Source organism: Pan paniscus, chromosome 10 (assembly GCF_029289425.2).
Source record: "Pan paniscus chromosome 10, NHGRI_mPanPan1-v2.0_pri, whole genome shotgun sequence".
In the NCBI taxonomy this organism is placed as follows: Eukaryota; Metazoa; Chordata; class Mammalia; order Primates; family Hominidae; genus Pan; species Pan paniscus.
This window is the reverse complement of record NC_073259.2, coordinates 49152895-49167599: the sequence shown is the minus strand read 5'-3', so window position 1 is coordinate 49167599 and position 14705 is coordinate 49152895. Positions and strand designations below refer to the sequence as shown.

General features: G+C 37.7%; 1 protein-coding gene across 1 annotated transcript in view; it reads right to left on the bottom strand.

Annotated features, from left to right (window-relative positions):
- Window positions 1-315: 315 nt before the first annotated feature.
- Window positions 316-14705, bottom strand: part of DBX2 (developing brain homeobox 2) — a 40402-nt gene continuing 26012 nt past the window's right edge. The window contains exons 3-4 of the mRNA XM_003825753.5: window positions 12070-12257; window positions 316-4979 (exon numbers count right to left, since the gene is read on the bottom strand). Coding sequence (XP_003825801.1) covers window positions 4647-4979; window positions 12070-12257 — 521 coding nt within the window. The 3' untranslated portion in view covers window positions 316-4646. The remainder of the gene's footprint in view (window positions 4980-12069; window positions 12258-14705) is intronic.

The window sequence follows — 14705 nt, the reverse complement described above, 5'->3', positions numbered from 1 at the left end:
GGATATGTTTTGATAAGCTTTATGGTGGCTTTTTGGAAGAGACTTTCCCTTTGGTGTGTTTGATACACTATATTTAACACCACTAAAAATATAATCCCAAATTTCTTCAGTTTTCATTCTAAGTCTTATGTTTGCTGGGGCTTCATTTAGTTCAAATAAATGATAAACATCAGATTACTTAAGTGTATTCTATGGTACAAAAGCCCATGATCATTCTTTCTGTGACCCATCATCTCCTAGCCCAACACCCTGGTCCACCTCAAGAAGTGAAGGAGCTACAAGGGGATATTACACAGCTGTCATAAACAGTTTCAAGTGATTTTTAATGACATGGGGCAATGTTCTGTGTACAAAATTGAGTAAAAAATAGTACAATAAACTGGATATACACTATGGTCCAAATTTGTTTAGACACACATAATTACATATATATACATTCAAAAAATGACTGAAAATGTTTCACAAAAGAGCTAAGTTGGCTATCTCCAGATGGTGGAATTACATATGAACTTTACTTTGTTAGCTATATTTTCAAGTGTGCTTCTTTACAACCAGAAATAATAATGTAATAGAACTGAAGTAGTAGCTGGAAACTAAGGGCCATCTTTGTTAGACTATTGCTATGTCTTTAGGGTAGTTGCTTATCTCAGAAATTGTTTGTAAAGGACATAAATTAATTCTGCAAAATTTTCCATATGTATTCAAGAACATTCATCCTGATATCCCCCCGCTTGCATTATTTGCTTTTTCTTCTCTCGTCCCACTTACCATAGGTATAGGCTGATCTGAGGCTGAGAAGGTGGAAAGAAAAATAGAAGTAGGGTACACCTTGAACAAAGGGAAGCTACTGAATTCTTCCCTGGACTCTCTGGCTACTTTTGGGTCCACTGTGGCCTGAATGGAGGAGGGACAGCACAGAAAAGCAGCAGGGTCAAGCAGCTTGCATTTTTCTGCATGGTGGATCATGGAAGAACCTTGCATTGCAAATGGAAGATGAGGTGTTGGAGGAGTCAGGAGCTTATTTTTTGCCCCAAATTCACTGGATCCCATCACCAGCGGCATGGAAAATGTCACAGAATTTCTTCTTGGCAAGAAGACTAGATTATAAGCTCCTTGAGGTCAAGAACCATGCGCTTCATCATGCTTGTTTACATAGAGCTAGGATAAGGCTTCACACATAGTACCCAGTAAGTGCTGAAATTTAGAAAGAAAAAATATTTTGGGGAATTTCAGGTAGCCGAAACGCAGTGTCTAACAAGCTTATGTATGCAATAGAATAGGCTTCATGGAACCATTAGTCATCAAGGGAGGGGTCATGCAGCACACTGGGGAGTATGTAGTTTTTAAAGGAATGCATCAGAAAGTGGAGTGAAGGGGGCCAGAAAGAACACTTGTGGCTTGGACAAACACGTTTAATTGTGACTTGTATTTGAAAAGTGAACAAAAGTGTATATTAATGATTCTTGAGAGGTGTGGTGTGGCAGGATTTTGAAGCAGTATGTATGAAGTGTATGTCCAAATCTGAGTACATATCCAAAACTGGTTGGAAGGTATGACATGTTCATGGACATGCACTTTTATAGTTTGAGAACCACTGGACTGAATAATTGTGTTCCCCATTCAAACCACCATATTACTAAGAAAATAGAACTGCCCTTTAAACATTAATGATCATGGTCTTTGTTGTCTCCAGAGCCAGTGATGATCCCCAACCTGTTTATATATTTCCAACACTAAGTATTTATCTTTCTGAAAGCTTAGGGGATAATGCTCACCATTTTTTTCTCATCTGATTAAGATCCTTTCGACAATTTTTTTTTTAATTAAAATGCTTCAGCTCCAGGCTTGTATGGCCCTGGCTCTCACTACAGCACTATTTGTCTGGAAAGCAGACAACAAATCTACCAATATGTGATCAACTGAAGAAAAGGAGTCTGCATCTAGATGGCAGAGAAAAATACATAATTACATGAGGGGAGGAAGGATGGTTAGCAGAGCACAAAAGAGAAGGGAGACCCTTCAACAGGATAGGGGGCTCAGCCACTCTCTCCTGCCATTCAGGGAAGTGAAGGCAAAGTGAAAGCACACCAGGCATACATATGCGTACTGTGTGTGTATCTTTGTGTGTGTTTCCTAAGTACCAGTAATATATCCATCTAAAGCATACTTTTCCTAAGTGTTAATACATTCCAAAGTGGAAAACAATTAAAAGCTTGATTTGTCTATTTGAATATCAAGCTAATTTTACAGTGAGATGCCTCTGCTGGGTCTTAGATGCCTCTGCTGGGTTAGGCCCCAAGGGAAGATCATTTAAGAACCAATGAGCCCAACCTGTGTTATCAGATGGCCATGACAGAGGTGTCTCTTATTTGATTTTCAAGTTATTCTCAAGAAACACTGACCACAGATAAGCATTTGATGATTTTAGCAGTGAGTGATATATATATACACACACACGTATATATATACACACATATATATATATGATAACAGTGATCATGCTTAAACACTCCTATGGGACTATTTTCTATAGAGGCTTCATAGTTGAAAGATTTTGTAATTCCTTAATTTCCTTAAAGTTCAAAATCTAATAGAAAAGACAATCCTGAAGATAAAATCATTCCCCAAGTAAGATGGTAAAGCTTCTGAATTTCTTTAATAAGTCTCACTGCAATCCGCAAAATGTATCTCTTACAATGCATCCCATAGCTGTGTGAATACATCACACTGGTATGCAATCCCCACATGGTTGGTAAGATTCCAAGATTCAAAACTTGAGTGTCAGGGTTCAAATCCCATTTATTAACTTAATGATCTTGGATTATTACCCCAACCATACTCTGCCTTAGTTTCCTTGTCTGGGTAACAGGAATCCTGATAGTAATTACTGTCTATCTAATTGGCAATAGGGTTATTGCCATGAGGATTAGATGGGCTAATCCACCCTAAATGCTTAGCACAGTCTCTAGCACATAGGAAGTACCCTATAAATGTAAATGAGGTTAACATTATAAGAATAGAAACCATACTATAAATCATTTTAAGACAGGTTTTAAATTTTAACTTTTGTCAGCAGATCCCTGCTCCCATTCCCCACAATGAGGCACTGAGACACACTTCTAAAATGACTTTTAAGTAAAAGATCATGTGGTAAAGACACAGGTTGACATACCAAGTCCAATTCTATTTGTACAAAATAATTTCCTGCCGTTGATTAAAACCGTTATCTCCTGAAATATCTTTTCTAAACACTAAACCCTCAAAAGACGTTAACTTCTCAGACTCTAGCGGAGTTCAGCAAATTAGAAGCCACCATCATTATGCAGCTTACTCACTAACAAAATGCCACTTAATGAACTTCTGATAGTGTTTCTTGTCCACAGATTGATAAGAGTTTAATGCAAAACCACATCATTTCCTATTTTTGTTTCATTTCCTTCAAAGTGAAACATAATTTCTTCTTGGTCCTGGAGTAAAAACTTCTGGATTAACTCAGCAAATCGTTACCAGAAATGCAATTTTAGAAAGATACAATTTCAGGGTAGTCAAAAAACACAAAACATCTGTGTGGTGTTTGTTAATACATAAAAATAACCTGATATATAAAGTGTATGCCACCTAAGTGGAAAATTGAGTCCCTAACTAGAAGCGCAAACAGAAATCATCGATTCTGTTAGTATTGTGGTTTTAAGTCCAGTTAGAAAAATTTTAAGAACTGTGACACCACGGCTTTCTTTAGTCTTAGCCAGAGGTCACAAACTTCTTGGCATAGACATTTTGTTTGGCCAATACAGTATTTGAAAAATTACTTGACTCAAATATCTCTGGGTGGGCCATACCCTCTATTTACCTGACAGGCTCTTAAAGGCATTTTATTTTGCAAACCCTGGTCTAGGCCCATCTTTACAGAGAAAACATCAAAAAATAATTATTAGTTAAATGGGTATCTCCCTCATGATGGCCCGATGGTCCAGAGACTTGGAGATTAAGGATACTAATAGTTATATACAGAAATTCTTCTAATTTGCTTGTTAGGTTCATTTTAAATATATATTTTCAGTGTATGTATCTAGCAGTGGCTCATTTGTTGAGGACTGCTGAGCTAAGGTGTTAAAATTCACTTACAGCTGGATACCAAAAGAAGTCAGAAAATAGAGAATTTTTAAAAACATGTTTTTGGGGTATGAAAGTTTGTACTAAAGTCCAAATTTTACATTATTTTCAAAAAGTTAATAACATTCTGTCAATGGTAGTTTTCTTCACATAAAAGGAAGTGAATTTACTCAATGCAATAGTTAAAGAGAAACTAATTTCTACTAATACATTTTAATGGATATTTATGTATATACACACACATAGAGACAAACACATATATACACATACTCAGAGCAGGGACCGAGCCAGCTGTTGCTTTCCTTCTTTTCAGTTCTGTCATACTTCCTGGGAGATTCTATTCCACTTACAAATTAAGCCTGAGTCTAGGGCCAAACAAGAGAACACTGGAGTGGGTTTCCTAAAGCATTAGTTCATATATCGCTCCAAAGTTGTTAGGCTCTAAGCACTGATGAGGTACAAGCTAGCTGGCATTAGAGTCCAAATGTTACTATTAAGCATTCTTTTAAATTAACACGGAGGAATGCTTCCATTCAGACGACCCCAGTAAGTACACCCTTGCTTCCAGCTTCTTCTTCAGAACATAAATACAAGGCACCTTGCAGTGAATTTGCTTCTGGGGGTGGTGCCCCTGAACTCTCCTGGATTAGTCTTTCTGAAGGTTCTGGAGAATTCTCCCTCCATCTTGGACTTGAGTGCTGTTGGGGGACGTCCCATATTGAAGGACATGGAGAAGGGAAACCCAGAGCAGACCGTGAGAGGGGATCCTCTTGAAGACCTACTTCTTGGATACACCTGTTGGAAAGCACTTCCTTTTCTTTGGAATTCCGCCATTTCATCCTCCTGTTCTGAAACCAAATTTTCACCTATTGACAAAATAATTGCACAAAATGATCACTTATTCCAGGTTATTTTACTTCAGCATTTTAAACTGTAATTGCTTCTACTATCCCTTCTACAGAATACCTTATTATGACAGCCAACCTCAAAAAGTCCTTGTGGCTTTTCACATGGGCTCCTTCAAAAATATCCCATTGTATTTTATTTTATTATTATTTTTTTTGAGATGGGGTCTCTCTCTGTCACCCTGGTGCAATCTCAGCTCACTGCAACCTCCACCACCCAGGCTCAAGCAATCCTCCCATCTCAGCTTCCTGAGTAGCTAGGATGACAGGCATGCACCACCATAACCGGCTAATTTTTGTATTTTTTTTGTACAGACAGGGTTTCGTCATGTTGCCCAGGCTGGTCTTGAACTCCTGAGCTCAAACAATCTGCCCGCCTTGGCCTCCAAAAGTGCTGAGATTACAGGTGTGAGCCACCACGCCCTGCCAAAAATATCTTAATCTAATATCCCCATACACACATTTGAAACAAAACAACTGTGATAAGTTGGTTACACCCTGTAAGTCTGATAGCTTTCAAAATTCATTTAACTCTTAGATATTTTAAAACATCATCTAGTCTGTGCTGAATTATTTATTCAAAGGAAATATATGGGCTAGTATTAGCATCTGAGTGTTTATTTTGTGCCAGGCATCAGGCTATGCACTCGGGATAGATTTTATAATTTGATCCTCACAATGGCTGTAAGAAGTCCTCATTTCACATGTTAGAAAAACTGAAGTTTGGAGACATTAGCTTATGGTCACACAGCTAGTGAAATGGAAGCACTGAGACTAGAATCCATGACTGTCTGACTCCAGGGTCCAGGCTCTTATAAACAATCAGACCTCATCAGGAGCTTTCTGAGACTAAATTAAGAATCCATTTTGTAATGCTTTGATAAATTGCAGGCTTTATACAGTTTCCAAGTCTTGATTACTCCCAGGATTTATCAAACTGTAAGAATTAAGCTCAATAAATAACAACTAATTGTAATTAAGCCAAAAGTGCTTATGATGGTGGTTCCTAATTTGAACCATACCTTCCTCCAACCCAAAAGAGGTTAGTCTTTATTACAAACCTCCCTCTTTATACACTGTGTAGTCAACTGTGCCTGAGCTGAAAACTTCACAACTGGTTTCCTGGAATCTTAAAAGCCAATCATGTTTTTTCCTGTGTATTGCATCACATCCTTACACTAACAATTTAGTTGATTTCTATTTTTAAAACAAAAACTAGAAAATTTTTACCCAAAGAAATAATTATTATAGCATATCAACCAAGTATTTCTCTCAGTGAAGAAAAAAATTCTATCTAAGGCTCTCATTCCAGATTGGCAAAACAATTTCTTCATTCTTTTTACTTGATTGGCAATGTTCAAAATGGCAACAAAAAAAATCTACCCCAGGCAATTCAGTGCAAAAGACTGTCGTCTCAGTTACAACACCATGATTAAGGCTTTTCATACGAAAACAGAACTAATGTGTACATACCAGAGCACTTGGTTCTATTCATTAACTCATTTATTGTTTGCAGTGGGCATTTACTCCTAGAAAGCATGCCAAGTATTTCTAATGGGTTTTCACTGAGACAGTTTTTTGTTTTCATTAGTGATTCTTGCCTTTGTCATCACATTTGTTATTTCCTCTTCTCTTAGCTTTTCTGTATATCTATAAATATTTGTTGTCAAGTGATATCTCAAAGAAAAAATACATAAAAGGAGTTTCCTCACAATCAATGGTGTTGAGACAAATGCATATTTGGGGAGTAACATAAAAGTTCTACCTCTCAAGAAATGCAAAAACAAATTCCAGATAGATTAAATAGCTAAATATAAAAACAAAACTGCAAAAGTTTTAAAAGAAAATAGAGATTATCATGATAGTCTTGGGGAGACGAAGTTTTCATAAGCATGACATAAAACAGAGGATACATGGAAAAGATAAAAAGGAGCTGAATACATAAAAATGAGAAATTTCTGTACAAACATATGAAAAAGCCAAAAACTACCCAACAAAACTAAAAGCAAGAAATCTAAATGATGTTTGTACACCCATATTCGCAGCAGCATTATTCACAATAGCCAAAAATGGGAAGCAACCAAGCATCTAGGAACAGATAAATGGATAAATAAAATGTGGTATATACATACAAAGGAATACTATTCAGCCTTGAAAAGGAAGGAAATTCTGGCACACGCTACAACAGAAATGAACCTTGAAGATATTATTCTAAGTAAAACAGGCCAGGATAAAAGTACAAATGCCATATTATTCCACTCATATGAGAGCCTTAGAATAGTCATTAATAGAAACATAAAGTAGAATAGTGGGTGCCAGGAGGTGGGGGAGGGGGAAATGGTGAGTTATTGTTTAATGGATAGAGTTTCAGTTTTACAAGATGAAAAAATTTCTGGAGATGAATGGTGGTGATGGTTTCACAACAGTGTCAGTGTACTTAATGTCACTGAACTGAACACTTAAAAAAAGGTTAAAATGATAAATTCTGCTATGCATATTTTACCTCAATAAAAAAAAAGCCACAAACTTAGAAAGGACTTTTGCAACATCTGAAACAGGAAAAAATATACTAACCATAATATTCCAAAATTCTTGACTAACAGCCAAAGTATTGCTACATATCAATAAAAAGACAATATGATAGAAAAAAAGATGCAGCCATGAAAAGGCCAATTCACAGACTACAAATGGCCAATAAAACAAATAAAAGCCCCTCACGTTCTGGTAGTTAGGAAAATTCAAATCAAAAAATAACAAATAGCATTGCCCATGAGAGTGGCAACATTTTTAAAATCATAAATGGTGGAGCTTTTGCAAAAAGGGACTATTTGTTAGTAAGAGTGAAATTTTCATATGTCAGTATCTAATTTGATACAATATTGTATTTGGAAAGGAATTTTTAATCTGCTACATTTTAAATGTACACACACTTTTACACATAAATCCCACTCACACTCTCTTCTTACAAAATATTGTTAAAGTGCATAAAAATTTGTGATAGTGAAAATTGGAAGTAACTTAAAATTGACGATGGTGAAATGATGGTCTGTTATGAAAGACGAAAAAAAATGAAGTAGATCTGTATGTACTGACATGGAAGGAAGCACTCCATAATATTCAAAAAGGAAAAAAGCACCAAACAATACACATTATCAGTAGCATTATTCATAATAGCCCAAAACTGAGAACAATACACATGCCCACCATCAGTAAATGGATGAATTGTGGTATACTACATAATGGTAGTACTACACAGCAAGGAATACGCATGAGCTTTTACTACGCACAACATGAAGATTCTCACAAACATACTGTTAAGTAACAGAAGCATATATGATTCTATTTACATAAATTACCGAATGATACTTTTTAAAATTTGTTAATAGCTTTATTGAGCCTATAATTCACATACCATACAATTCACCCATTTAAAATGTACAATGCAATGGTTTTCATATATTCACAGATAATGCAACCATCACCAATTTTAGAACATTTTCATCACCTCAAAAGGAAATCCCACACCCTTTAGCTATCTCTGTTCTATTCCCTGTTTCCCCCAGCCCTAAGCAGATTCATCTGCTTCCTGTCTGTATAGATTTCCCCATTCTGGACTTTCAAATTAATGGAATCACATAATATGTGGTCCTTGTAACTGAGTTCTTTCACTCAGTATAATATTTTCAAGGTTCATCCATATTGTAGCATTATCAGTAAGTACTTCATTCTTTTTTATGGGCAAATAATATTCCATTATATGGATATACCACATTTTGTCTACACACTGAATAATATTACTTATATAAAAGTACAAAAAGAGGCAAAACTAAGAAGTTAGAAGTTAGGATAGAGGACACCCTTGGAAGGAGCAGATAGTGAGTGGGAGGGGATACCTGGGGGATCTTCTGGCTTCTACTGCTAGATCTGTGAGCTGGATATACAGGTGATTTGTACTGTTCTTTAGAAAATGTCAAAGTACATGCACAATATGATTAGATTTTTATGTATGTATATGTATATATATGTATATATATATACATATATACACACACACAATTCTCAGCTTCTTCACTTGTAAAATAGAGGTAGTAAAAGTAGCTACTTCATAAAAATTTTGTAAGGATTAATTGACATCAAATGTAAGGGTGCATGGTAAGCATGCAAGTGTTTGTGTTATTATATGTTCATGCATATACAACACACATATAAATTTATTTTTAAAATAATACATCATGTGTCAAAAATTCAAACAAGCACCATTTGTAAATGACAGAAGTAACCAAGGAATTGGATTCCAGCAGAGTAAGATGAGTTTTCACTTTTATCTTCACAGGTTTCCTTTTCAATTGAATTTACCATAATAAATACCATGTAATTGATATATTTACAAATAAGAGAATGTTAAATTACTTCTGAGATGCTGTAACTGATATATTGATATATTTACAAATAAGACTGATACATTTACAAATTGTAATTGTAATGTTATAATTGATATAATACAATTGTGTAATTGATACATTTGTGTAATGGATATATTTACAAATAAGAAAATGTTAAATTACTTCTGAGATGCTCTACCAAATTCAATAAGACAAAAAGTACTCACTCCTGAGGCACTGAATTTTAAATACAATATAATTAACTATGTAAAACCATGTGCCTATGGATAAGAACCACAAGATGGCAAACAAATAGGAAAATAGTTGTTTTTAGACAGGAGGAGAGATTGTGGTCATACCCCATAATTTTTATATATGGCTGTTGGATTGTCTTTTCAAAAGTCTCTTTTGGGGACCACAATATGTACTATCACAGATTTTCACAATTTCTCAGAGCACTGTCAGATGGAACTTAGCTACGTTCCACTGCTTTCCATCTTTTAACACCTACTTCAAGTTTCAACTCAACCAGAGGCTCTCCAAACTCCCAAACCTGCCTGTTTTCTCCCTTCTGACTATAGGAGCTTCTTACACCACTGAGTGGCAGGCCAGGCCCACTGAGCTGCCCTCATGTCCTCTCTCAGGCCCAACAGCTCCTCTGAGATCAGAGAGTTCCACCACTAGACTTTCCAGGAGTAGTATATGGACCAATCACATGGCTGTCCTTTGCAGAGATGGGGATCAACACAAGGCTTCAGAGAGATAAGTAACTTTGAGAACTACCGATCCCCTTATTGGGCAGTATATCTAACCTACCACATGATACTGTCTATATTATTATATAGTTTTATCAAACTTTTTATGAGCTTCCATGGGGTGTGGAAGCTTCTGAGGTGCACAGACTGTGTCTTATTCAGTATTTATCAATACTCCCTGTTATTGCCTACCTACCACAGTGTCTTGCACACAACAGACCATCAAGATCTGGCTGCTGATTTATCTGTTATATACACAAAACTGCTTTGTGATATAGACAGAATTCCTATATTTGTTTCTGTTTTATTTAAGTGAGAAACTGAGGCACAGAACAACCAATTGAGGTTATGGACTCATTAGTACCACACAGTGAGGAGAGCACAGACTGACTAATGTAGGCCAATTACCCTCTACCACACCTCGTGCGGCTTCCTACTACTTGACAAAGTTGGGGCAAGCAGCTTGTGAAGACACTTCCCTAGGGTCAAGGAGAGTTTAGTCCAATAATAACTGTTTTTTTTTTTTTTTTTGAGATGGAGTCTTGCACTGTTGCCCAGGCTGGAGTGCAATGGCGTGAACTTTGCTCACTGCAAACTCTGCCTCCTAGGTTCACGCCATTCTCCTGCCTCAGCCTCCTGAGTAGCTGGGACTACAGGAGCCCACCACCTCGCCCAGCTAACTTTTTTGTATTTTTAGTAGAGTCAGGGTTTCACCGTGTTAGCCAGGATGGTCTCGATCTCCTGACCTCATGATCCACCCATCTCAGCCTCCCAAAGTTCTGGGATTACAGGTGTGAGCCACCGTGCCCAGCCAATAACTGGTTTTAATAAGGTCCAAAACTAACCACCAGGTCATCTGTAGTGAGGAACAACAGTAGAGTATGGTGGTTAGAACAGAGCCTCCTCTAACCCTTTAGTCCCTTTACGTTAATTCAAAAAATCCAGGCAGATGTAGGCCTGCAACAGAAAACTCAACCTGGCAAACAGAGTTTATGCTGCATTTCAGCCACCACTATCCCTTTTGGCCAGACGCCTTTGCACAGTGAACTCTATGCACAACTGTACATGGTATTTTTAGGTTAAAGAGAACACAAACTCCAGAGTTAAGCTGTCTAAGGTGGGAGCCTACCTCCAAAACCTCTTTACTACATGATATAGGACCTACGTTCAGTTTCTTCTTTTTCCATTTAGAAAACGGGGATTATTATAGTGTGTATTTCACATGACAATTATAAGGAGGGTTAAATAGGAAACTCCAAGTGCCTTGTGATATTATTTGTAATAAGTAGGCCAAACTTCAAATGGAGTATTATACAACTCCAAAAGCTAGAAAGTCCCATTCACAATTATATGAAACCTCAATGAACAAGAAAGGTATGTAAGTGTTGCAAATGTGAAATTGCTTAATTGGACTTGACATAAACCCAAAGAACAAAATCATGAAACCCATTAAGAAGTATTCATGAGTCACTCATTCATGCTTTGATTTTTGGATTGGAAGTCAAAAGAAAGATAGTAAAAGTGGTTCCTGCTTTTTGAAGAATTATTTACCTGTTTCTCTGAACACAGAGGAAACGATTTATAATGTAATTACCACATCCTTAGCATCTCTCTTCATTTGAAAATAAAGTACTAGAATGGCAAAAACCTAGACCTCTCAGCAAATGGACCTATTTCCAATAGGAAATGGGACATGTATCTCCACCCACTAAAAAATTATGAAAAGCATTTCAAGAACACCTCAGGCTCCAGTACCATGCCTGGTATAAGAAATATTTGCTAAACAAATGGATTCCATTGGGTGCCTTAAGAAATCAGAAGCAGTTGCCTACGGCCCACCACCCTGAACACAACTGATTTCATCTGATCTCAGAAGAAATCAGAGGCAGTAGACATCTTCCTGCTTATTAGTACCTGTGATTCCTTTAGTCCCAAGTTGATGGCAAGTTTCTTTCGGTCTGTTTTGCTGATATATTTCTGTTTCTGAAACATTTTCTCCAGAGCCTTTCTCTGGTCCTCAGAAAAGACAGCTCTTCTTAAAATGCCCCTCCGAGCTTTGGAATTAGAGTCCTGTGTCAGGAGAGGCAGCACGCTCTCTTCTCCTAGAGTCGAGGGAAAAAGATACAAAAGCCCAGTTAGCTTTAGAAAGAAGTCAGTTTTTCCTAGGACAATACGGTATCCTCCTACTTCGTACTATGGCCAAATGACCTCATTTCAACTCTGCTCACTTAAAGCAGTACTTCCTAACTTCTTTTTGGCTATGGACTCTGATATGTCCCCACCCAAATCTCATCTTGAATTGTAATCCCCATGTGCTGAGGGAGGGACCTCGTGGGAGGTAACTGAATCATGGGGGTTGTTCCCCCATGCTGTTCTCATGAAAGTGAATGAGGTCTCATGAGATCTGATGGTTTTGTGAGGGGCTTTTCCCCACTTTGCTCTGCACTTCTCTCATTCTTCTCCTTCCTGCTGCCATGTGAAGAAGGACATGCTTGCTTCCCCTTCTGCCATGATTGTCAGTTTCCTAAGGCCTCCCAGCCATGCTGAACTGTGAGTCAATTAAACCTCTTTCTTTTATAAACTACCCAGTCTCGGGTATGTCTTAATTAGCAGCATGAGAACAGACTAATACAGACTCCTCTGAGAATCTGATAAATACACTTTGCTCCCCATTGTAGGGGAAATATACATTTGCTTGTCCTCCCAATTTGCATGCCACATCAGACAGCCCAAGGTCCCAGGTTACAAAGCCCCGATACGGATTAAGTAGTAGGTGGTTTAAATACTTCATTTTTCTCTAATTCTTCGTTTGTTTATTTATTCATTTTTTTCAACAAAATTTTGAACATTTACCATATGCCAGACACTCTGCTCAATATTACACATTGAGAAATAAGACAGATATGTTTAATTGCTCTCATTACCTGTAAGATATGGTGGAAGGGCATTTATTAAACTAGCATCACAAATGTGTTGTATTCCTAAGGAGGGAGATTTGGGAACACAAAACAAGGGGTCTGACATAAACCTGGGATAGGGAAAGCTTGCAAAAGTCAGAGATGTTTAATCTGAGAAGAGAAGAGAGAACTGAAGGGCTCTCAGTTACTCCCCTACAATTCCATTGATCATCAGCTCCTTGAGGTCACAGACATTTGCTACTCTTTCTGCCTTTTTGTGCCTAGCACAATACTGGTTCCCATGCTCTGAGAGTTTACAGGCTTTCATAGTTCATTCACTCATTCTGCTTCCCAGGTGTGGCAGGCAGAGTAATGGCTCTTAGAGATGTCCATGTCCTAATCCCCAGAACCTGTGAATATGTTATGTTACATGGCAAGGGGAATTAAGGTTGCAAATAGATTAAAGTTGCTAATCAACTGACCTTGAGATGAAGAGTGTATCCTGTATTATCCAGGTGGGCCCAATGTAATCATAAGATTCCTTATAATTGGAAGAGGGGGGAAAATTAGGAGGTCCTAGTCAGAGAGAGATTTCAAGATGCTACTTTCTTGCTTTGAGGTTGGAGGAAGAGGCCAGAAGCCAAGGAATGCAGGCAGCCTCAAGAAGCTGGAAAAGACAAGGAAACAGATTCTCCCCAGAGCCTACACAAGGAACACACCCCTGCTTGATTTTAGCCCTATGAGACCTATTTCAGGGTCTGACCTCTATAACTATAAAATAATAAGTACCTGTTGCTTTAAGACACTCAGTTCATGGTAATTTGTTACAGCAACAATAGAAAACTAATACACTGGGTATCAGGCTCACTGAGCCAATTGCTGAAGAAACCAGACAAACAGCACATGGTTCCCACCCTAAAGGAGCTCACCTTCTTATGGGAGGGGTGACCCATGAACATTCACTCTGTAACATAGCACCAGGAAGGCAGCTACTATGTAACATAGCACCAGGAAGGCAGCTACTATGCATTCTGGTGCTTAATAATTATTTACTGAATAAACAAGTAAATGAATGTCGTAAGTACTAGAATAGAAAGACCTGCAAAGTGCACTGGCATCACAAAGGAGGAAATGATGAGTTCGGAGGAAACAGTCAGGTTGAGTCAAGTCTAAAAGAACAATACCATTTAAGAGAGAAAGAACCAAAGCCAATTCAAACAGTTACTAGTATGTCTGAAAGCCCAAGGAATAAAGACTATCCAAGGAAAAGTAAGCAGTCATCAAGGCTGGGGAAAGGCATAAAGCAGAGGCTGCAAGAGGGCAACCATATCCAGCCTGCAAATGGGCTTTTTTTGGTCTTATCATGTTGGTTAAGAATTCTGATTTAGTTGTCCACATTTAAAAAGCGGGAAGTTTCACATAAAGTCCAGATTTCTGACACCTCTTCAAAGGTAACCACACTGGGCTCAGAGTGCCTCTTTTTTAGATGGAACATGTGGCCCCAGTCTGCCACAGCCTTGCTTAGCTTGCTTTTTACCTGCCAGGCCTTTGAAGATATTTGGACCTCTAAAGTGGAATGGAGTCAGATAATAGAGAACTGCAAGGGTTTGGGTAAGTAACGAAGATCAACAGAAGCAGGGCAGGACATAATAA